This window comes from Pelmatolapia mariae, linkage group LG10_11 (genome assembly GCF_036321145.2).
Source record: "Pelmatolapia mariae isolate MD_Pm_ZW linkage group LG10_11, Pm_UMD_F_2, whole genome shotgun sequence".
Classification (NCBI taxonomy): Eukaryota; Metazoa; Chordata; class Actinopteri; order Cichliformes; family Cichlidae; genus Pelmatolapia; species Pelmatolapia mariae.
Window position 1 is genome coordinate 52782999 of NC_086236.1, and position 24008 is coordinate 52807006.

General features: G+C 40.8%; 2 protein-coding genes across 2 annotated transcripts; one reads left to right on the plus strand and one right to left on the minus strand.

Moving 5' to 3' along the window:
* Window positions 1-6213: 6213 nt before the first annotated feature.
* On the minus strand, window positions 6214-17730 carry rnf144b (ring finger protein 144B). Its single transcript, XM_063488144.1, has 8 exons — window positions 17428-17730; window positions 14418-14688; window positions 13054-13158; window positions 12239-12299; window positions 10606-10813; window positions 9301-9445; window positions 9063-9152; window positions 6214-7294 (listed from the first exon to the last, which is right to left on the minus strand). The coding sequence occupies exons 2-8, from the start codon at window positions 14580-14582 to the stop codon at window positions 7121-7123; spliced, it is 948 nt and encodes a 315-aa protein (XP_063344214.1). The 5' UTR covers window positions 14583-14688; window positions 17428-17730; the 3' UTR covers window positions 6214-7120.
* A 2383-nt stretch (window positions 17731-20113) lies between these two features.
* On the plus strand, window positions 20114-23990 carry si:dkey-29h14.10 (uncharacterized). Its single transcript, XM_063487747.1, has 5 exons — window positions 20114-20231; window positions 22090-22231; window positions 22403-22441; window positions 22758-22901; window positions 23006-23990. Exons 1-5 carry the CDS (start codon window positions 20148-20150, stop codon window positions 23182-23184), a joined length of 588 nt encoding a protein of 195 aa, XP_063343817.1. The 5' UTR covers window positions 20114-20147; the 3' UTR covers window positions 23185-23990.
* Window positions 23991-24008: the final 18 nt, after the last annotated feature.

Consider the following 24008-nt stretch of genomic DNA (forward strand, 5'->3'; position numbering starts at 1 on the left):
TTGTGCGCATGCGCAGCTCATGCGCAGAAACAATGGATAGGATGGTTTGTCAGGTAGGATGGATTATCAGAACACAACCGCATCATCTCTCCAGATGAAGGTTTGCACATTTTAAGTGGCAGTTGTACATTTTATAACCTGTAAAGAGAATTAATGAAACGAATTCATTCATTTATCTTTCTACTATGTCCCCCCCGTCCCTTTTTTTTACATTAACAACTACAGAAACCATTTCGTTGATGGCTACAACGAAATGGTGCTTTACCGCCACCAACTGGCAGGGAGTGGGAATAACAAACAAGAAGCGTTTATATTCTCTTAAATTGGAAACTTTACAACATCTGCATTTCCCGGAGGGGTAGAATTGCAAGGTATCCATCGTCCATCTTTTTAGCACTGCTACTTGAAGCCCACTATAGCGCAAATGCTTACACATTCATAGGCCAATAGTAACATAATAATAGACAATAAAAATATAATCCAAGTAACACAGTGCTTCCAAACGTTTTTTTTTTTTGTTTGTTTCCTTACACGTTCATTGCTCACACATAAAGGATGAGTGGGTGTGTAGCCATCAGTTCAGCAAGTGTTGAATGTGCAGAGAAAACATAAATATCATAGAGAACTAACAGGAGAGTGAGAAGATCCTATGAAACCAGCAATCATCGGTGGACTGAACATATGACATGACAGGTCGCCCTCACTGCTGCTGAAAGTGGCACACTTTTGCCCAATGACATGCCAGTTAATGGCAGCAGCAGGAAGAATGCCAGAGTACACAGAAAAAAAACTTGTCAGACTGAAAGGCAGTTTCTTCAAAAAACATAACAAAACAACAACAAAACCCCCAAAACAATCTGCATCAGAGACAAAAACCGGAGGCTCATAGACTGACTAAGAAAACAACCAGGTTTCAGAAATAAGTTTAATGTTCATTTCCGTCAGAGGATGTGGACTCAGTTACTTGATTAAAGTGCTATTCAATCAAATATTAGATTTTATCACCATGGTAGCTTTACTCATCCCTATTTCCTACAGAAATAAAGACAGTCAGGTAGATATTTATAGGCATTCATCACCTGGTTCTAGGTTTTTGTTGTTGTTTTTTTGTGTGCAGGGCATGCACATTTTTATCTTTTTTCTCATTGACTGAATACATATAGACCTAGTTGATGAGAACTTCCTTTACATCAAATGCAACCGACCAGAAAGAAACATTTAAAAAACACAAAAACAATACATTTATATATTATCTGACAGTAACACATACAGGACCTTCTGGGTGTGAATGTGTGTGTGAATGGGTGAATGACTGAATGTAGTGTAAAGCGCTTTGGGGTCCATAGGGACTAAGTAAAGTGCTATAAAAATACAGGCCATTTACCATTTACTTTCAAAAGCAATCTAATTAGTTGGATGACCTATTGTTTTCAATACAATACATTGGTTTTAGGGTGGAATCTATAGTTATCAAACCTGGAGCTTTCTTGTGTAGACCAGAATTTTCCAAAGTAAGTTAAACGACTATATGTATCAAAGCATATAAGAGGAGAAACATGCACTACTTTGTTTCAGTCTCTTTTTCAGTCTCTTAATCACATAAAGTCAGTCTATGTTACTTTAAGCAATTAAAGTAACAGTATTTAGTACAGACTTATTTAATTGCCCATATTTAACTGTATATAGGCTGCTGCTATCCATTGACCTGCAACATCATTCTTCCTCTGTGGAACTGTGCTGTACTATAAACACACAGTGATGCTGAATTCAACCAAAATAGGAAACTAATAAAGTACATCAGCTCCTTGGCTGCCAACAAGTGATGTACCACCTGACTTGTGGCTAAAATGAGCTAAAAAGCTACATTTCATCTAAAAAGCTAAAATAAGCTAATATTGTGTAGTGATTAGCTTATGTTCTTATTGTTGTTTAGAGAACAAAGGTGGAAAAGCAAACACTTTTTAAGTCACATAACTAACCTCGCATTATCAGAGCAAGTTTTACATTTGCTTGCCAATGTTTCAGGTAAAATGTGTTTTAAATCTGCACCACAGATATGTATCATGAAATTACCTCTTTGTCTTCTTTCAGGGACTGCTACAAAAGTTTTATACATTAATGACAAGCAGCGCTGCTGAAGCATGCAACACCTTTGCATGCCTGCACTGTAACATCTAGAACTGGACATTTAAACCTGTTTTTGTTGTAACCTATACTGTCGTCAGTAGACAAGTTTGTATAGACAAGTTTGCAGTAGTTTTATTCCTACTATTACTGCAGTTATTTTAGTGGTGCTCTGATGAAATTTAGGGATGCTTTAGCACTTGCCAATATTATGATTGACAATCCCCAAACTTATAATAGCAGATGAATGTGTTTACTTGCAGGTTGAGGAAACTACATCATCCTGCAGAAGGTAGCCTCATTGAATTCATTAGGATTATTGATGCTGATCAGTCGACATCTCTTCAGGTGAGGAGGAAGATGCTGAGGTTGAGGATGGAAAAGTCCAGACTGAAGCTGAACCTGAGGGTATCCTTCCACTCCTTGATGACAATTTTGAGTAAGATCACGTAATGGAAAGAGATGCGGACAGTGAAGTCATAAATAATGATGTCTGGCTCAGTGAGGACTCTGGATATTACTCACTAAATGAGGATGAGAGATCTGATTTTGGTCTTCTCTCATACAGCAGTTAGCATGAGACATTTTTTGGCAGGGTTATGAGATTGCTGTGACCATCTTGTCGATGCTCCACATGTACTTGTTCTACTTGCAACATGTAACATGTAAAGGATAATGGGCAACATGTTCTACACCAAGAACCTTCAGTCACTCAGAGGTTAGAAGAGGCTGCTCCCTCAACCTCAGGCATCAGCACCACCACAAAGAGGAACAGGGAAGAGAGCTGTCCTGAGCAGGTAAATAGGTGTGAAAAAATAGAGAGAGATGATGAACAACCCGAGAAGTCTCTAACCATTGACTTCAGGGCTCAGCTCTTCAGCCAGGAGAAATGTGGACAGGAACTACTAGCAGTCAGCATTCTCCACATGAGGCATCAGCTTCCATAGGAATGGAAATGGAAAGTCATAGAGAGCTCCTTTAACTTTACGCTCCACTTTTAGTCCTCATAGAAGACTCTGCAAGATGTCTTTTGGGTGCTCATTGTGGGTCAATGACAGGAACTCCTGTTGGTACCTGACAACGCCGTTTACTGCAGGATACAGAAGCTATGACACCTTTGACTGTGGAGGTATAGTTTCAAATTTGGTAGCCTTAGCTTCTGGCAGGGCTAGTATAAATTTGGTAGCCTTATGTATGGCAGAGCTAATAAAGCACTTGTTAGCGACTTGCACCTGGGGTTTTCTGTACATATCTGAGAGTTGGATTGTTTAAAACTGATGCAGAAAATGTTACTGACTGTAAGGCAAAAGTGAAGTATATTAGAAGAAGAAAAGTCTCACATAAATCTTATCACTTATTAAAAATAGGATGGATTGCTTTTCCACCTGAGCCTGATGGATTTTCATTTGTTTTATTTTTTGCAGAGAGATGCTTGACGGTAGCAGCAGACAGAAATACAAGTGCTTTTTTGTATAGTTTATTAACTTACTCTTCTATTTAAGGAGTGGGCAGCCACCAATCTAACGCTCGTGTAAGCAGTGTGTGTAGGGACAGTACCTTGCTCAGGTACTTCAGGGTAGCCGTTTGGTAGATTTGAACCCCCGACCTTCCGATCATGGGACAAACGCTCTACCTACTGAGCTATTGCCTCCCCTAGTGGTGTTTTTTTTTGCTCCTTTAGATGATCACACAAAGAAAGGAGCAGTGCAGAAGAATGAGCCTCAATTTACAGCAGTTGTGACAGATGACCGGATGGGAAGAATGGATGCTCAAGCAACAAACTGGATAACGGTGGCTGTCTTGTAGGAAGCTAGGCAATCTGCTCTCAAACCCTACAAGGTATCAAAAGTGACATAAAATGTGGATGAGCTCATTATGTTTTCATATAATGTGAAAAAAAGTATAATTGAGGCACTTAAAGCACTCTGTGTTTATTTATAGCTTGCATGTGCACAAATAAGTACTGGAATAACAAGCAGCTACCAGTGCTTTTCCTGTTTAATTAATTTTCAAAATTAATTAAGAGAAATGAACTCTGCAACACAATACCATGAAGTTTTGTGCAGCATAACAGTTTATGAAGTAGTAATGTCGTTGCAAGTGTGTCAGTGCATCGGTATAATCTGTCCTTATATTCACAAGAATGTTGTGTCTTGTGTGAAAAATTACACTACCTAGTGGACACTAGAGGAATAAAAAATAATCGGCAGAGAACCAATGCAATGGTCACATGTGTCTGTGTGCTGCAGTCAGCAATAAAGTTATGCTGCCACCACGGTCTGCTTCTTATAAACACCAGAAACACTACATCTGTTTTCCCTTACTGTGTGCTCAACTTGTCAATCAGACAAAAAATGGAAAACAAAAAAGGATCTCTGCTTTGTACAAAGCCATCCATTTATCAAGTCTGCAGAGTGTCCTAAAACTTGTTTTTATACTTGCAAGAAAATCTGTCTACTAAAGAGAAAAATCAGGTTTTCATGTTAAACAATAAATTGTATTCTCAGGGTCCACTGTTTGCCTCTGACTGACTAACATATTTCCTTTATTTACGCGGTCTAATCTTTTTAAATGATTATTTGCCTTCTTTCTGCTCGGTTTCTCTGACACCACATCAAATGGATCCAACTCTGTCTTGACATCATTAGACTTTTGTCTATCCTCCATAGCACTTCTTTCTCAGCCTTTGCTTTAATCTTGTGAAAAAAATGTCCTTCCCCTTGCTATTGTTTCCCCATCAGTTTATGCCTAATAATCAAAAACATCAAGTGACTCCTCTCTGTGGGTTCGCCTCCGACCACAGACCCCCCAATCATATGATTTCTGTGTAATGCTTAACAGCAAACTGTCTTTCTACATCTCGTGTTGGTCTTGTGACGTGGAAATGTTCTGCCTGAAATGCCCACTTAGCTTCTCAGACTGAACTGAGTGCAGTTTCTTGTTCACACACAGGGTGTCACTGAAATCCCATTGAAGATAAACTGTTTAGCCTCTGCTACATTTACCTCGGTCTTTGGGTCGCTTTATACGCCGCTAAACTCACTTTATTACTCCCTGTGCTGTTTTCTAATTCTAGTTGGGTCTTTGTAGCAAATTCTCCTATCTAAGGTTAGAGTGGGGTGACCTGTAATCTTCACGCTCACCTTCATTTTGAGTGCCATGGATGTTGGAGTGGTTTTGTCCACTCCAACATTTGTGAATCCTTCTTCCAAGTCAGTCGCTGTTTCTCCTAGCTTTGCTTTGGTGGGGAACTTAATTGACAACTTTGATCCATTTCCTCTTGATTTTACATTTATATGAAATATATACTGTGTTTCTAACTGCATGAGTCATGTGGTCTTTTAACCCCTGACTTAGACTGGTCAGGCTCACTGCATGACATTGCTTTTGGTGTGTGACACTACAATTGTACAAAGTTGAAATCACAGATATTCTTACTTATGTTCAATCAAAAGTCCACTTTGTGATATGAATTCTGACCCCACCATCTGAATGTCTCAGGAGAAATTGAGACTCATGAGACCAGGCAATGTTTTTTTCAATCTTCTATTGTCCAATTTTAGTGAGCCGCTGTAGCCCATCGAGGTTCAATGTGTTGTCTATTCAGAGATGCTCTCTTCAGCATACCTTGGGTGTAAGAAGTAGTTATTTGTGTTACTGTTAAGAGAATAGTAGTTTGGCTAAACCCTGGAAATGGTTTCTCAGGAAAATCTCAGCAGATGCTCAGTTCGAATTCAGCAAGTTGTCTTGATAATGGCTACATGACTACATGGATTAAGTTGCTGCCATGTGATTGGTTGATCAGGCATCTGCATTTGTTGTTGCAACCAAAGGAAGCAGAAGAGCATCTCTAGATGCACAGCATGTGTAGCAGCTGAAGAGCAGAGCCACATAATGTTATTTACAAGATATCAACGATGTAAAAAGATCAGATAATGGGTCAAAGTTCATATGGTACACACTTATACCATTAAACTGACAAGCGAATAACTTAAACCATCTTACAGTGCAGTGTTCTGCTAGGAAACCTTGGGTCGTTGTTGTTTGGGCTAGAAATGATAAACGTCAAAGTCACTGTCCAATGCATGTTCAGTTCATCGTGTTTATTTTCCATTTACAATGGCGCTTTTATAAAATATTTGATGCCGAAACATCAAAACAAATGTAGAAATGACACCATATACACATTCCCCATGAATACATATTAACACACTTTAGAAAAGTACACACTGTCCTCTTTAGAGCCTTTGGTCTGGAACATACGCCAGGTGGAAACAACAAGCATCTGCAGAAGAAGAGTTCTCTCTGTGCACCATTGAAGCCCTATCGTGTTTCGTATGAGCAAAGATTATACAGTGCACACATGGTTCCAGTTGCCTTCTCCTAACACCTTAGAATGTTTTGCATCACTGAGGCGTTTATAACCGTGCGGGATCCTGACGGTTGTCCATTTCCATAACGCTAAAATTATTTGCATAAGACAGAATGAAAGGCAAAGCAAATCGAACCAAGCACCAGGCACTGTAGAGCGAGGCACTTGAGCGCCCAACACTTCTGGTTTGGCTTCATGACATTTGGCACATGAGGGTGGCTTTGCACTTTAAACTGCATGTATGTGTTTGTGTTGCTGTGTTGGTGAGAAAAAGAGAGCCCTGTCGAGGGAGATTCACACCTATTGCTGTCTCCTAATTATCTTGTTGTGCCTCTGAAAACTGGCTAGGCAAGTGACTTACATTCATTCTCCTCATATTTACACACCCACCATATAAAGTACGCACTCTCGTGATTCAAGAGTGATTTTTGAGTAGCCCTCTCACTGAGGCATAATGTAAAAGTCCAGAAAACCCGCTCACTTAGAGGGCTTCCAAAAAAAAAAAAAAGGTAATCCATTAGTTCATGAGTGTTTTTTATCCCCATCATGCAGCGCTTAAACTTTCCTTGGCAATCATGAGGTTAGCAGAGTGATCCTGTGCGGGCAGATGAAAGCAGGGAGCTGCTATGATGTGGAGGTGTCTGACTGGCTGAGGTCCTTCTTGCTCTTGTTCTTCTTCTTCTTCTTGTCCCCTTTGCAGGGCTTGCAAACACAGCACAGGATGCAGGGCGAGGCCAGCAGGAGGAGAGGTGACGTCACCAGCACAATGATACTGACTCCCACCAGGATCCCCACCACCTGAGCAGAGACACAGCAATAAATACTGTAATTACTCTTCTTATTAGCACTGGGTCAAATGACTGTGTCAAAGGACTTGGTCATATTGGCATCAGATTCATCATCTGACTCTCCCTACAGAAGTTGTTCAGTTCCCTGTTTTGGTTTTATAGTTTGTAACTTTACTGTCTTCATTTTCTGTTTAGATTCAGTTCTGGTGCAAACCTTCTTTACATCACCTACCCAGCAATAAACATTCAGAAAACATTAACAGGCAGCTGGTAAACACAACTGAACTTTTAGGAACTACGGAGACTTAAAAAAAAATGAAATTAATGAAAGTGAATTTACATTTACCAGCAAGACAGAACCAGGACTTCAACTGTCAAGAAAAGCGGCTGAAGAACTCAGTCGCTTTTCGAATACTAGGGCTTGCTGTGTGGTTTATGAGTGTATTTTGCTAACCAAGCTTGCTAACTTTGCCCGATAACTTAACACTCGTACCTCTTTTCACATTAAGTTCACTTTTGACCCCATAAAACCAACCTGGTGGCAGCTAAAATGCAACACTGAAGTTTCAAAGTGTGAAGCCTAAAAGAAATGAATGATGTTGTTTTAACAAAGTTCCTCTTTTATATACAGTCTCTAGTTTTAAATTACTGTAACTGTTAAAACCCGACAGACTTTATTCATGTTAAATCATTTATTCAGTAAACTTGATACACATACCATTATATGAATAATCCCTGTATGTGTAAACAAATAAGGCACACATATATATGTACGTATCTTCGTGGACTTCCTGGTTTTCTGTTTCCGTTTGACAACACTCCCATGCACATGCTGAGGCCCTTGGAGACATGTTTTGGAGTGAAAAGGCATGACCTCCACTTAATCAGATACAGCACATTTGAGATGAACAGGAATGCCAAACTGTGACTCAATCTTTATCAGTCAACCTCAGCAGCTTACCTCAATAATTCTTTGGATGACTGTATGCTGCCGTAGCAGGGCAGACAGTAATAGCTGTGGTAGTGGATGTGACATGTTAAATAACCACAGATACATGTCATATACCGATGTCAACATTGTTTTGGATATGTAGTTACACTAAGGGTCGGCAAAAAACATCGCAGGTTAAATCTAACAGACTCAAGTACTTAAATGCAGCGATGGAAAAATAATTTAAGGTGAACATACTTAGAGGACCTGTTAGGCAAGGGTGTAACCAGCTCTATAATGAGTTGTTTTGCACGAAACAACTTCGCTGCTGTACTTCGGCTCTTCACATACTTAGCAACCTGTACACACCGAGACGCAATCTGGAGATCCCAAGCAAACTTATCATGTGATAATGGCATTAGAGGAGGAGAAAGCAGAAGGAAAGTAGGTCTGGTGGGCAGTTGTAATCTTTTTGTTGCATAGTTGGTGTCGTTATGGGCCAGGAATTTGAGATTAGCTTAGGGATTTGCTGAGTTTAAAGGACTTCTTCAGTGAACTGTTGGAAAACAAGAAGTCATAAACAGCAAGCTATGTGAGGCTTTAATGTTCTTAAAGTGATATATAGTAATAAACCAAGCAGCTGATAAACTGAAAGACAGTAATTATATCCCATGTCTCATGGTCATTGAGAGCTGGGTTGAAGTCCAAAATCCAAGTTATGTGCTGGTATGATTTGACACAAATCCAGTCCATGTATACAACAACCAGGTGGTTCTGTGGTCTAATCCATTCAGACAATAACAACATCACAAAATGCCACGCACTGCTGCCTTACAACTGGGCTCACCTGCGTTCTGTTCCACATAACCGAGGCCCTGGAGTGTCCCAGCTTGTTTCTGCATGGCCCCTTATCATAATGTCTCAGAAAGATATCACCCTGCATTTAAACACAACATACACATGCATGCAAAGACATGAACAGGTGACTATGCAGTAAAGGAAATATTCCATTTGAATTTGGAAAAAAAGTAAGAAAAAAAGAAAAATACATCACAGCTATTGTTTAGTTAACAGGGGAGACTTACATCCAGATTCTGCAGACAGTACCAGCAGAAGGTGTGTTTGCAGCTTTTACACAGCATCTGTGCACAGCCTTGGTTTCTCTCGATGTAGATACCACACATAGGACACTGCTTGATGGGCATGTCGGAGTCACTGTCTGAGCGTGCCCTGTGAATTGGAACAAAGGCACACATGAGGAATGCCGTTAATGCCGCGAGGGCCTCCAGGCAGTGTGTGCAATCTTTATTTAGAGGCAAAGGTGAAGGGTTGTTATTCAATGTAAAGTGGGAAGCAGAGTCTTGAAGTTATGGTTAAGAGTTTACAAATACATATTTCTCAAGGCTGTTTCTTTAAACGCGCTAAAGGTAACATCTCTCTCATTCTAGATGTCATGCAGCCATCAAAAAACCCTGTTTTTGATTAATACGAGATAGCAGAAGCTATCGCAGCTCATGTGATGTCAGAAAATAATACTGCAAAAAAACCAAACAACAAATCTGCTCAAAAAACACAGTCAGCAGGAGACAGAGAGCAGTTCCTTGTTTTAAAAGAGGAAATTGAGCATTGTTTTGGGAAATAAAACTATGAGATATAAGATAAAATGCAAATGCAAACACTACTGAAAGCCTCTGCATGCTGAAAAAAAAACAGATATTATGCTGCCACCTTCGACTCAAAAGTGGATTTTAACTCATCTTTCTCATCCCCAGCGCAGGGATCATCACTTCACTGCTGTACAGTGAGGTAATTGGATCGGTGCCCATCCTCCTCCTCCTCTCTGGCACAGAGACAATGGAATTCCGATATAAGTCAGTGACTCCCCAGTGACATCAGTCAGTCTGGCAGAGTCACAGCTCAGCGCAGCGCAGTAATGTCCCTGCTCAACTGGGACGCTTCTGAGGCACACTAAGTTATTAATCCTGAAATAATGTTTTTATAGAGCAAAGGGTTTCTACAGAGAGATGAGGAGCTACCCATCACCTATGTGATTCATTCAGTGTGCTGTGAACATCCTACACCGGTGAATGTTAGGTCTTTTAAGTCAAAGGAAAGTCTGGGATTTTCCTCATGATGTAAAACACCACAATTGAAAATAAATGTAATCCACGCAATGTCAGAGAAAAATATTCATCTGCCTCTGTCATTTCATCACATGCATGGCAACTGATTTGTGCAATCATTCATTGCTCACCAGTTTGGTTACAGCAAGTCTATCTCAGTGTCCTGACCTAATACCCTCCTCCAGCTTTTAGCCCAGTATCATTTCCAAAGTGCAGCTCTGTGGCTGCAGGCGGTGGGCAGCGGACCAAGAGGCTGGCTTTACTGACCTGCTTTGATGAGAAGGCGTCATCATGGCCTGCCGCTCGGGGCAAGCGTGGCCATCCTGCCAGGGCCCTCTGCAGCCGGAGCAGAAGACGGTGTGACAGGTCGGGCAGGGCACAGCGGCGGGGTGGCCTTCGGTGCTCTGCTCCACATTACACACAGCCTGACATTCAAGCACCGGGCACCAGGCTTTACTGGGGTCAAGCTTCACTCCTGTGGAGAGGAAAAGAATGGATGAGGCACATAGTCAAGATTTTATAATTTAACTCTTTCTGTCAGTATCACTATCATTAAAGCCACATGCCAGGAAGTAGAGTTAAAAAAAGATAATCTAAAAGCTCCAATGGTTAGAACATTTTTGGAGTGGCTCAGATCAAAGATCACAGCTAGAGGACGATCGTTATTATTCACTGTAAACTTTTTTAAAGGAGCAGAAGCACTAATTAAATAAAACAAACTGTGACAAACTCACACAGAAAAAACGTATTATTTAAAAATACCTGTGGTGGCCAATGGTACCAGCCTCCTAGAATATACACCTGTGGTATCAATTTCAAAATAAAATACAACATCCCATCAGTCTTTTAAGGCTGAGGGGTAAAAAGCCAACGAGAGTGAGTCATCATGAATAAACAGATTTTTCCACTGTTATCAAATTCTTTTGGGCAGTCTTATTTACCTTTTCCCACCATTATCAAGTATTATTTATTGTGACGATCAGCTACTTTTACCTTTATTAGATGTTTTCGCCACATTATGAAGCAGTTATTAAATAATCGTTGCTATTGTCACGTATGTTTTTGGCCTAATTATCGAGTAATTTTTATCATTACAAAATATTTTTTCCATCATCATCAAGCAACATCAAACAAACGTTTTCACCTTTAACATATAATTCTATCTAACAAAGGCATGCATTTGATTGGTTATTTCTGAAGATCAACAGTTTTCCTACAGGCTTTTGAGGAGTTGTGAAGAATGAGATTTTCCCTTTGTGAAGAAAATGAGCGTGACATGTCGCAGACAAAACAAAAAGCAATCATTGTGAGCTAACTCAAGCCCTTTACACTCCCAGCACATGCTTTCACTATGAATCATAACAAAAGGAACTGTAGTAAGACCGACTGCACTTTGCACTTTTTTGTTCTTCCAATAACACGAGTTTTATGATTTATGGACGGAGTAAACAATAACTGTTATTGGATTTGCAGTGTATTATTGCTGTGCAAATAGAAAATGTCAATATAGCTGCACAGCAAGCTACCCCTTAGTTTGCAGCTTATAAATGTCAACAGCGTTTCCCACAGAGGTGCTGTTTGCCTTCACAAACATTTACCTAAACCAGTAGTACACAATTTATCTCCACTGAGAATCTCTTTTCTTCAGATTAACAGATTATTAACATGGGTGTCTTACAGTATTTCTTATAGTAGTAATCCCTTTATTGTTTTATAGCTAGAATTTAAGTAACCTCTAGGCTAAAACTGTACCAGAATTAAACAGGACACAAAAAAATGGCTGCAGGCCTCACAATATGCCAGGCATGTTAAGATAAATACTGGCTGGGACTGTTTGTGTGACCTGTAACAACACACTGCCTGTCATCAGACAATAGCATGTAAACACAACAGTGCTTACCTCTCTCAAACTTGAGACGCAGATACAGCTCCACCTGACCTGCTGCTGCCAAAGCAGCTATCTGCAATCACACAGAGGTACTTCAGTTGTTTTACTGACTCAGATTTTATGATGCAGATTTCAGAGATGTGGAAAAAACAGCACTTTGGATACTAGACTTCCTGAAGCTTGTGATAACATTTTCGAAACCAAAATCTTTCATGGTGCTCTAGATAAAAATGAGGTTGTTTAGCATCATGGTTGACAATCTGACACTTCAAGTCATCTGCAATTTGCAGCATAATTTCTAAAACTCATCAGCTGTTAAAAATTACACACTATGCAGTATTTTCCAGAAAAACACTACTAAAGGATGGACTTCTTAGCACAAGAGTCTTAATAAAGTTGTATTCTGATTAGCAGAAGATTAAGTAAGTGGCACTTTCATGTGGTTTTGAGTCAGCATTTTCAGCCTCCCCACTGAAAGGTTTACTATGTATTGTTTTAATGTTTCCATCTGACGTCATTTCATTTAGCTATTTACACCTAAAACCAAAACTAGTTTCTTCAGAACTGTGATTAAGGGCGGATGTGCAGTATTTACACAATTTACACACTTTAAAAAGACAAGAGTGAAAGTCCAGCTTCCTATTTCTTGAGAAGTATGGCAATGGCCTTTATGTCTGAAACCAAACCGGTTGAACCACCAACCTGGGACATTCGAGGAATGTGCAACAACAAAAACGCAGATCATTGATCATGTTTGCATTTTATCTCCTCTCATCATTTTTTCTGCTCTCCCTCAGGAACTATGTGCATTGTTAAACAGGCCGTACCTCTGAGTCCAGCAGCACTCCAGTTTTTCGGCACGCCATGTCGGGGCAGGTGATTGGTGCCCCCCCACCCTCCATTATGGCTAGCTGAACATACTGCTGCAAACACTGGAGAGGGAAGAAGGACAATAGGGCATTAGACTGGACGTTTAATCAGACAGGGAGAACTGTCATATGCTCGCCAGCAGCATTTTATCTGAAACAAGCGCAGGAGCTCAGAGAGCCACAATGTTACTCAGGACGAAATGAAAAGGAAGCTGTTGGGTTAAACCGGGCAGCTGAAATGTCACAGAAAGAGAGCTTCCTCACGAGTGCTCACAAAGTCAAAAGTCATATGTTGCCCAAGCCATGACATTGGGTAAGGAAGGAGAAACTGTGGAAGCACTGTTCAAAAAAGCAGTGCTGTTTTCAAAAATTAAAGTTAAAAAATTCTTTAAAGATAAAGAAGAAAAACTTTTGCATGAGCACAAACCTGTGCTTCCTGTGTGAATACAGCCCTCACACAGCATGAAGCACCGGTCACACAAACAGAGCTGGAACAACACCAGCAACACGGTGTGCTCTTTAAGCAGACAGAAGGAGATGGTTCACATTTTTATACTAAAGATAAGTATGTGTTTCGGTATCAATTTCCCTCGCTGTGTCGTACCCTGCGCATGTACGTGAGGTTTATCTGTGCGACCTTGTGCGTGCCGCTCTGACAAATGCAGCGAGCTTGGAAAGAGATTAACACCTGCCACTATCTGGCTCCGTTTTGATATGCAGGCAGGCACGCTTGAGACCAGAACAGTGCAGCAGCGGACCTTTGCACTCCTGTTATAAATAATACAGCTGTTATCTAAAGATAGCGCTTCTCATCATCTCACATGAAGGAGTGAAACTGAAACTCGGGATAAGTTTGTGAGTTTAAAAACAAAAAACAAAGAACGAAGCGATAAAGCACATGAGAAAAAAAATTCCACGGACAATTCAAAGACGGTAAATGTGAAAGACAGACAGCCCTGTGTTGAAATCAGCATCATTTTACTGAAATGGAAGTGTGATAGATTTGCCTATAAAAGGATCTATTATAAGGTCATAAAGGAGGAAGTGGTGTTGTAATAATAAAAAAAAAAAGAAAAAAATATCTCATTCCAAGTAATTTAAACGCCGGACATTTGCCTAAATTGCCCAAATTGTAAAAAGCTGGTTTTGGATCACTGTCCTGAAATTTTCAGCACCTGCAGGAAATGATTAAATGCATGAGAAATGAAATAAATATATTTTTATAGCTTGACACATGCACTCTGAGTCACTGACTCAATTGAAGACCTGGACACGATGAGCAGCACCTCCTGAAAAAACCTGAATGCATCATCTGTACCTACCGCTGTGCAGTAGATGCACTTGCAGCTCTGCAGTTCTGTGGTGGCTGTCGATGGCTGCTCGCTGAGGCACAATTTGCAGAACACCTGCAGGTTGGCGGCAGCCTCGGGCGTCTCCGGCGCTGATTCCCGGGCTTCCCGGCTCATGGTGGGACTCCCGCTGGCCATGACGAGGCGAGGGTGGCCGGCAGGAAGAGAAGACACGAGGATGGACGAATCAAGCCTCTCTTAGCCTTTCTGCTGGGAACGGAGAGCAGCCATGGCCTCCATGTTCCTAAAAAGCAGAAACAGCAGTAATCTTTTTGTCTATTCAGTATGGGTGTAACACTTTGCTTTCCCTTCCCTGTCAGACAACACTGCACCCTCTTTCTAAAAACCGCCATCCCTTCTGATAACTGATGTAGCAACTCTGATGATTTCAACTATGCCTGCAGCAATGCCCTGTGATTGTTTTGTTAACTGAGTGACGATTACTCACAGCTTAAAGCTGTGTGATGTACGAAGCAAATTTGAGTTATGTGTTATTGCTACAGTAATATGAAAACAGCCTCATTATCCTTTGTTGTGTCTCCATATATTCATGCCATTTTCAAGTCCAGAGTCCAAGGCGTGTGTTTACTAAGCCCGCAAATATTGAGCAGCGCTTCATTTATTCTGACAGGAAGAACTGGCTGCTGACTGTCACGTCCACTTCATAGAAACACGGCAAAGTCTTGTGTAATTATAGGTTGGAATTTTGTGAACATAATCCCTCAAGAGACGAAATTACATCAGGGGAAAGGTGGTTTTGAACACTCTGGACTGTAGTTAAGTTTAAAAAGTATTAAAAGCAATTAGCCGAGACAGAATGGTGATGCTTCACATCGTCTTTGCTGCAGTATTTAGTTGAAGCTGAACCTCTGAATCGGGCTTTGTGGGAGCAGCATGGTGACCTTGTTTTTGCGTTTATGGTGACAGCCTCTGTAGCGCCCACTGCCACAAATGAGAGAGAGCTTTCTCTGAGCTAACAAAGAGAGAAAGACAAAAAAAACAAAAAACCAATACAAAACAAAACAAAACTAGGAAATATGTATTTTATTATCTGAAATGCCTTTCAGTGTGTGTATTATCACATCATTATTATTAGTCTAAATGACATGTGAGATTCCCAGTGATTTCAGTCTGGACCAAATTAGTGAACTGGCTAACCAGCCAATACCAACATATTACCATCTACAAAGCCACAATGCAAACCTTCTTTGCTTATGAAAAAAAATAAATAAATTATGGACTACTTATTTTAGGACAGCAAGACAAAGGTGAGTAAAACTCTAGTCTGAACTTCAAGGAAACTCAAGTCACCCTCCAAAAAAATCCCTTTTGGTTCACTCCTGTTTCAAAAAGCATGAGAAATAATAACCCCATAATCTGGGATTTGAGATTAATCGTGTGGACAACAGTGGTTGGACAGAGAACAGGGTCACACAGGAAACTGTGGCGTTAAAAAACACACTGTGCAGCCTGAGCGGCTGCTGAAATCACACATGATCTTGTACATGATGTTCTCTGCTTCAGCAGCCTATTAATGTTGGCTGGAAACTTTGGAGCCGTTCAATCAATATAGCAAACTCCACCACTGGTGTCCTCCTTTGTAGTGTGTTATTGATCGTTCCCTGGTAACACACATGATAGCTGGGCATGCTGAGCTCTGTGTACGTTGCTATTTTTGCACAGTCATAGTCTGCTCTCCTGCACTACTTTCAGGCAGACGTGCTGAGCCGGCTGCAGTCATCGTCCCACAATGCCGTCAGCCTGTCCTGTCCTGCCTGAGCATAACCACCCCTGTGGTTTCGCATGGGAAATTACAGCTTTCGTGCCTGCTAGCCTTGCTTCATGGAAACTCCAGCATTATTAACAAAGTGAAGCCTTCATCCCGAAGCAACTTCAAAGTTTAGAACTTAAGATTACCTGGGTAACTTTCAGTCAACATATCACACAGGCGGAAGGCTTCATATCTTAGAAAATTTGATAAATCACATTTGTGATTGTCGTCTGCCTTTCAGATCATGGATAAAAAGTAATTGTGATGTTTTTAGTGCTGCACACACAGCGAGTGTAAGGTGGAACAAATGATTACTTTGCACCTAAATTTAAATAAGTATCAATGCAAACTCCTAACAACCGGAATCTTTAATCCAAAGCCTTCACTTTCAGAACTGTCCTTCAAAAAAACACACAAGAAAAACTTTCTAATTGTAATCCAAGGCCCTAAAAAGCTCACATTCAACCTCGAACCTCCACTGTTGCAGCACTTCCTTAATTAGAATGCTTTTGTGTGCAATTGCTTTCTTTTTCCGTGTGGAAGCTGGCCATTCAGCGATTAAAACCCCTCATGGATCAAGGTCTAAATGGCATTCCAGACATTGAGGGCAGGGTGAAGTGGGGTGAGGTGGTGGGGATCAAAGCATCATTGTTGACCGGGGAGGCAGAAACGGAAAAACCAGATCTGCCTGGTAAAAAGCTGCTGCTGCTTTCACACAGACTGTCACTGTGCTGTGGAAGGAGACAGCAAAGAGTGTGCACTGGGGTAGCAGAATTTATATGGCATCATTTGTACGTTTCCAATCACAACATGTGTGTGTGTGTGTCTTTTTGGTTTGTGTTTGTGTGTGTGTGTGTGTGTGTGGGGGGGGGGGGGGGTGCATAGAATAAAATGGCACATAAAGTTGAAACACAGCAGAAGGAAATGACAGTGTGGGAAAATGTAAGCCTTGATGGTAATGCACACCAGTTAATCACAAGTGTGCTCAGTACAGATATGATTTAAAGGCTGCCTTTGTGCATGCATATTCCCAGACTGCTGATATCTGGTCTTTCTGCACTGCGATCAACCACAAACACACACGTGAAATCTGAGACATCTGCAGCTGTGTCAAGGTTGTACACCAGCACAGGTCACAGAGCGCTTTTTTCATACGCTTTTTTGAACAGCTTTGAGTCTGGACAGTACAGGTACAAATGGTGCGGAACCTACCTTCCCTGTGGACCACTGGGTGTAGAAGCAGTCTGAGTCCAGATCCACAGCCGCAGTGCTCTTGTTACTGTGGCACAGACACATGTGTTATAACACAGTCTGCTGCCGTAATAACCTGCTGTCAACGCCTAATGCCACCGCGGCCCCCTCGATACCGCCTTCTCCTAGTGCGTTGCGGGATTAAAGAAAATCTAAATCATGTTTAACCCTCCTGCTCTCTCCTGTCCTGCTCTCCGCTTGTGTCTGAGTTTCGGTTCTCCTGCCTCTCGTCCCCATCCAGGAAGCAGCGCTCCTTGCTCTCCACTTATCTGGACTCTCGACTGCGCCTGCTGGCTGCTTCAATAAACTCATGCTGCTTTCAAGTACTGTCGGAAATGTTCCCGCAGGAACAAAAAGAAGGCTTGACATAAACGATATTCCTGCAGCATAAATTTTTGAAGGCACGGTTGTTGTCTGTAGTAGAATTAACTATGCCAAGTTCATGTTATTAATTCAAGCTCAGGCTATCAGAATTTACAATCTTAAAATGTGGGCATTACTTAAGTAAAGGGGCTATTTGCATTTTGGGACATTTTTCGGAACTACTTGTGCACGAGCTAGCTGAGCCATACAACTAGCTTGTGACTTTACGAAGCAAATTCTAGCTAAAAAAGAAAGACAAAGGAAAACAAATGCAGTTTTAATGATTACTCTTATAATAAATATTCAGCATATCTACAAACCCTTACCTCTTCTAGCCCCCCAGACAGAAAAGCACTTTGTTCACAGTGCAGCAATTTCCTCTAGGGTTCTCGGTTCACCTAGCAACCGCAGCCTCATAAAACAAATCAGAATGACCTCTGTTGCCTTGGTGTTGTGGTGCAAACAGTGGTACAAAAATGAAAAACAGATTATGGTGCCCAATACATACAAAATCCACCTGTATGCAGATGCACAACAATATGTTTAATATGTTGTTTCTGTACGGAAATTGATTGGGTCATACGCCAACGAGACAATAACACCAAGCATACTTCAAAGCTTAGCAGAGACTATTTTTCCAAGAAAACGGAATCTGGAGTACTGGAACTGATAGATTCGGGACATCAAAGTCTGGACTTAAATCCTACTGAACAGATTTGGAATTTAGTGGTCTCAAAGATGGATCGCAAAAAAGTTTCATCCAAAAGAAGGAAGCAAAAAGTACATAAAATAATGGCAGCAAGAATGCGAGCTGCTGTCAAGGCCAAAGGAGGCCATACAAAATATTATATTCTTCGGTTATTATGTGTGAATAAGGACTGTAGTTATTTCAGTTTGTTATTTGCTTAATAAGTAACAATATCATTTTTAGTTATAAACTCATTTTTTGGGGGGAAATTTCTAAAATGTTTGCATTTTCTTCTCTTTATGACATTATTATTAGGCCTGTTAGTTTGTTAAGATTGTTACTCCAACAGCTCGGGGATTGTTACTCCAGCTGCTCAGTGCCCTGAGGTACTGGTCCCGATAGATTGCAGCCTCCTGATGGACTGCAGCACCCTGCAGTAAACTTCCTTGCCCGTCTGTGTCCTGGATGTGTACAGGTGTGCAGAAATGGAGAAAGATGTAAGAAAGATATCATCTTACTTGTAATGCAATAACCAATTTTAGAGTTTTGAGGTCAAGTTTATGATGAGGCATGTTTAACTGGTGCAGACACAAAAGGGGTTTGTGGTCATTGTTAGGTTACATGACGGGTAGCAGGCATCGATTTATATTTAAGGCAATGATGATTAGATTACCTTTTATAGTAGCTTTATACTCTCTAGGGGTTAGAAATCAGACATATGCCTTGTGAAACATCTGCTCTAACCTGCCCAGCTTCGACAGGTAAATAATAATCGGACATAGGGGGCTAGAATAAGCTTTAATACAGTACAAGAAAACATTTGATTCGTGATTTTACACTAATTTCTGGGTCTTTGTTGCTGTGTGCCATACTAGCTTACAGTAGATGCTCACAGTTTGCCTCGCTACATTCAACAATAGGACTGGCCTGAAACTGAAACAGTATGCGTGTGCGGGGATGCCCCATTACCTCATGAGAATGACTGGTTATTGTTTATCTTGTTAACACTCTTTATCTGCTTTATATACATCTATACCTATACTCATTTCATGTAATGCCATAATTTAGAAGAACAAATTGAGCCTATGTGACTTTATTGGGCGTATTTAAAAAGATTTCACTCACACATTGAAAAGATTTCTTTGTTAGGCTACCCTGCTAGCAGCCTCAGCAGACTAACCACAAACCAAAACCTACTTGCACGAAGTTGCATCACTTCATGCTATCGGCCTCGATGCTACAGTGCAAAATATAAGTAATTTAGATTTGATCGTGTCTTTTTTGTTAATAAATCATTAGGTCATGTTTTGGATTTCAAGGGGAAAATAAAAAGTCAGAGGTTTAGTGAAAGTCGCATCTGCGTGAAAATAAAGAAGGAAATCTTTAACTTAGTGTTTAGAGCATCTCTAATGTTACTGTCTCATCACAATCATATAAAACACTAAAGTGTAACAGAATAATGTCCACAACAATACAAACATTACAGAGAAACCCCTCTGAACCTGAAATTAACTGCATGGAAACCCCGAGTGAAAGTACGCATGCGCAGGGGCTTTTCCCAAACTGTGGTTTATCAGTCGGCGTGAGTACGAGCGCGTCTCACACGGACAGTATCACAGGCCGGCGAAAGATGGATAGCACTGACCCTCTGCCACTGTCTCCTTTTATTAACAACAGCTTTGCAAAGGCGAAAGAAGGAAGCTTGTTAAATCAGGTGAGATTATTTAGAGCTTTCTGCTTCAATAACGGGCGGGATGTCATGTCTGAAATCTGAGTATGCCTCTCTTCTGTTAGTTATCATGTCCTATTGTAGAATACCATGTATTTCATTTCACTATTTGTAATGTGGGGTAAATACTTTTAAAGTAGTTTTGCTTCAGTTTAAAACTTATTTGACATGTAGCACGGTTTCCGTGTTTTGTTTGTGAAAAAGAAAGAAAATTCTCATCGACTTGCTGTAGGGAAGAAGTCACGTGACCTAGATATAATACACAGGTGGTCTGTCTGGGTAGGATGTCGTTTGGAGACGACAAAACCGCCCACTCAGTTGCCTCTGCAGAAAAACATGTTTTCATTTTAAAAGACGTGCTGTCATCCATACTCAGTAGCGGTTTTTGATACGGGCGGCATCGTGGTGGGGGGCGGCATCACGGGCATCAAAAACGGGCAGCAAAAAATAAATGCTCGTTCTCATGCTGCCCCGACATCAGCCAGCGCATATTGGGAATGGCATAGGTACCGATCGGTTTTCTAACGCCCATTTGCTGGGAGTAAGGGCGCCCTCCGTTTGCGAGGTGCGCCTGCTACTTGCGGCACAGGGAGGAGAGGGCAGGGCGGCGGGGGATTCTCTGGCTGGCTGGAGCAGCATCTAATAACCAACTCGCAAAATAAAACAAAATAAAAACAAACCAACAAACACGAAAACACCAGACATTATAATACAGACTTATAATTTGCACCGATGTTTTTTCGAAATTCTATACGCGAAAAGTGAGCGCGAGAGCCCTCGGTGCGCCTGCTTGCTGCTGAAGTCAAAGTAAACTTTATTGTCATCTCCGCTACATACAGTCCAGTATATAGAGAGACGAGACGACGAGGCTCCAGTTACAGCAGTGCAAGTAAACAATCAATAAATATAAGAAGAGTAAGAAAATAAATATACACTTTAGGACTGGGGTAAAGGGATCAATAACAATTTAAAATTTATAATTTACAGTTTGAGGATTTAAAGTCTCACACACAACCCGTCGACAGGGGAGGGGGGCCGGCTGCTTTCAAATAGAGCACATTTCATTCATAATGTTGTAAATCCAAGCCCATTATGTATTCATGATTTGAATCCTGGGTTGTGCGAAATCCCAGAAATACACCTTAGACAAACTGAATCTGAACTAAGGTGTAGGTCTATTAGGTTATGTTGTGGTGATCCTCGGGTTGAGGGATTTGTGTTCATACTGGAGTGCAAAATTAAAACCAATGGAAGATGGACAAGAAAAGTTCAAAGCCATCAGGTCCTCAGTTTAGAAAAAAGAGAAAAGAAGAGGAGGAGAAACGAGCAAAAGATACAGGTAAGCAGATGTGTCATTGAATAATGGCAGGTCATCCTGAAACAATCAGAATCAGAATACTTTATTAATCCCTAAGGAAATTGTGCGGGTTACAGTTGCTCCAAGAAGAAATGGTAAAAATAGTAACAGTAACAGACTAAACTCCAAACAATACATTATGTTACAGATTTTAATATTAATTAGTCATTGTCAATTGTTGGTTTGTCCTGTTCTCATTGTATGAGGAATTATGATGGCTGTTTGGTAGCCGTTTGCATACAATGCACACTCTCTCTCTCTTCATATGTGTGTGTGTGTGTGTGTTTCTCTGGTGAAATTCAGTATGGTTCCTACAACAGTTTTATGTTAATGTACAATCCTTAATATGTTTTATGTGTGTGTGTGTGTGTGTGTGTGTGTGTGTGTGGGGGGGGGTTGCCAGAGGGAGTGCGCCAAACAGGCTAGGACCGCCACTGTCCATACTCATATTTTTTTCATGTATTTTTTTGTGCCCCCTCCCTCCAGGTGACGCCATCTAAAACCTCCACCGTGGCCACCGTGATCCAAGTGGTGCAAAGAGCGGTGCAGAAGAGCTGCATAAGGGCCTGTCAGCTGCTCTGCCTGCCTTTTGACCTTGTGATGTGTGAAAAAGTCACATGTTGCTCAGGTAAAAAAACAAAACCGAACAAAAATGACCTTATTGGAGGTAGATTTTACATTTATTCTTTACATAACTATAATTGCATGAATACATCTGTTTATTTGTGTTTTGTCATTATAATAATGATGAACTTTCAGTAGTAAAAAAGTAACGTTCCCTCTCTTATTGCCTTTACAGCTAAAACTCATCAGCCCAAGGAGAATAAAAACATTCAAGGTAACATTTAACTTTATATGTTCAATAAAACGTTGGCTTCCTTAAATCTTTTTTGGTAAAATCTTTTGCTTCCCCTTTTTCCCCATCTTTATGTTTTCCATTACTTATTTTTCACGAGCCTTTTACTGGAGGCGTACTGCATTGCGGTTCATTACACATATTGATTGTATGCGTGATGGATGATTTTTAAGTCCAACCAGCTTTTGCCGTACATTCAGGAACTTAAAACTGTGACAGGGCTATTACATCACCATGGATCAACAACTTCCCATTCTCATTTTCTCTTCCCTTTTCTCCTGCTTTCCCCCTCACACAGCAATGGCCCTTCAGAGTCCGCCGTCAACAATACTGATCGTCAACATCAGCAACTCCACGTTGATTGACTGCGTCATTGGAAACGGCACACGTCCAGTGGCCGAGTGTCAGCCTCTCATGCAGGAAACTGAGCGCCACATGAAAGGTGTGTAACAGCAAAGCCTGGCCTGCTGAACATCTCTTTAAAATACGTTATGCCGACTGCACTCATGTGAAGTGCAAACTTTTAATTTGATTTGTGTATTACAGGTCAGATGAGGTTTAGCTGCTACGGCGGGAAACAGGAGTCAGCACAGGATGCTGCTTTGCCGCCACTTCCTCCATCAGAAGAGCATCCTAGTATCAGCATCCACAGCTCCCACGTCAGCTACACCATCATTGGAGACAACAACAGCATGCATGTTGATATGAGCCAGCCGTCTAACTAAAACGGAAGATTCCCAAGTGTGCCACATGTACACACGCATGCACAGACTCAAGAAACATTGTAGCCACGATTATAACTTCAGCTTAGTATCAGGGCAAACATTTTCAGTCTGGAGGTGAGAGATAACAATGTCTCTGCTAATCAAAAACTATGCCAGAATAGCAGTTCATTTTCATAAAACACAAAAAAAGAGCTTTTTATGTGGGCATTTTGACCATCATGACTGTTGATTTTTCGCTCTGGTCTCTTTTAGTTGACATGAGGGAAAGCTGTTTGTTTGTTATGTAAAAACATGACGGTGACGATGATTCAAGTGCCATAGAAGTTCCAGTGCGTACAAGCAAACGTCACAACTCCAAAGTGTTTCTTGTAGAAACACTTCTCTGTGGCCGGGGTGGTTCCCGTTTTGCAATGCCGGGTCTTCTGCTCCTCTATTAGACATTTAGGGCTAAAAGTTGGGGAGCAGGTGGAAATTTTATTGTGTTGAATTCCTAATGACTCATTAGGAAGTATTTATATTCAGAGGTGTGATAACAAAGCTGCTGAAGGATTCACTGTGTCAGCTTTGATTTTTTTTTATGGACAATGATCAAGTCTGTCACGTCATGATACGGGCTTGGGTTAAAATGTATGGCCTATGGTCATTAACAGTACACTACTCAGTAGTATTTATTACCAGAGGTAATTTTGATTTCTTGTGTCTCTATGTTTGATATTGCTTAATATAAAATAACTGTGACTTTGATATGTACATAAAACTGAGTAAGAGGACTATGAATGAATGAGTTTTAACTGTTGTAACTGTAACTGCTATTATATTTATAA

Excerpts from the sequence above, each read along its gene's own strand:
- rnf144b (XM_063488144.1), bottom strand. The coding sequence starts at position 14,582 with ATGGCCAGCGGGAGTCCCACCATGAGCCGGGAAGCCCGGGAATCAGCG. Across the intron at positions 9,153-9,300 it reads ACTGTCTGCAGAATCTGGAT|GGTGATATCTTTCTGAGACA; the intron begins GTAAGTCTCCCC and ends GTTTAAATGCAG. Across the intron at positions 7,295-9,062 it reads TTATGTGGAACAGAACGCAG|GTGGTGGGGATCCTGGTGGG; the intron begins GTGAGCCCAGTT and ends GTCTCTGCTCAG.
- si:dkey-29h14.10 (XM_063487747.1), top strand. The coding sequence starts at position 20,148 with ATGGATAGCACTGACCCTCTGCCACTGTCTCCTTTTATTAACAACAGC. Across the intron at positions 22,232-22,402 it reads AAAAGTCACATGTTGCTCAG|CTAAAACTCATCAGCCCAAG; the intron begins GTAAAAAAACAA and ends TTGCCTTTACAG. Across the intron at positions 22,902-23,005 it reads AACTGAGCGCCACATGAAAG|GTCAGATGAGGTTTAGCTGC; the intron begins GTGTGTAACAGC and ends TGTGTATTACAG.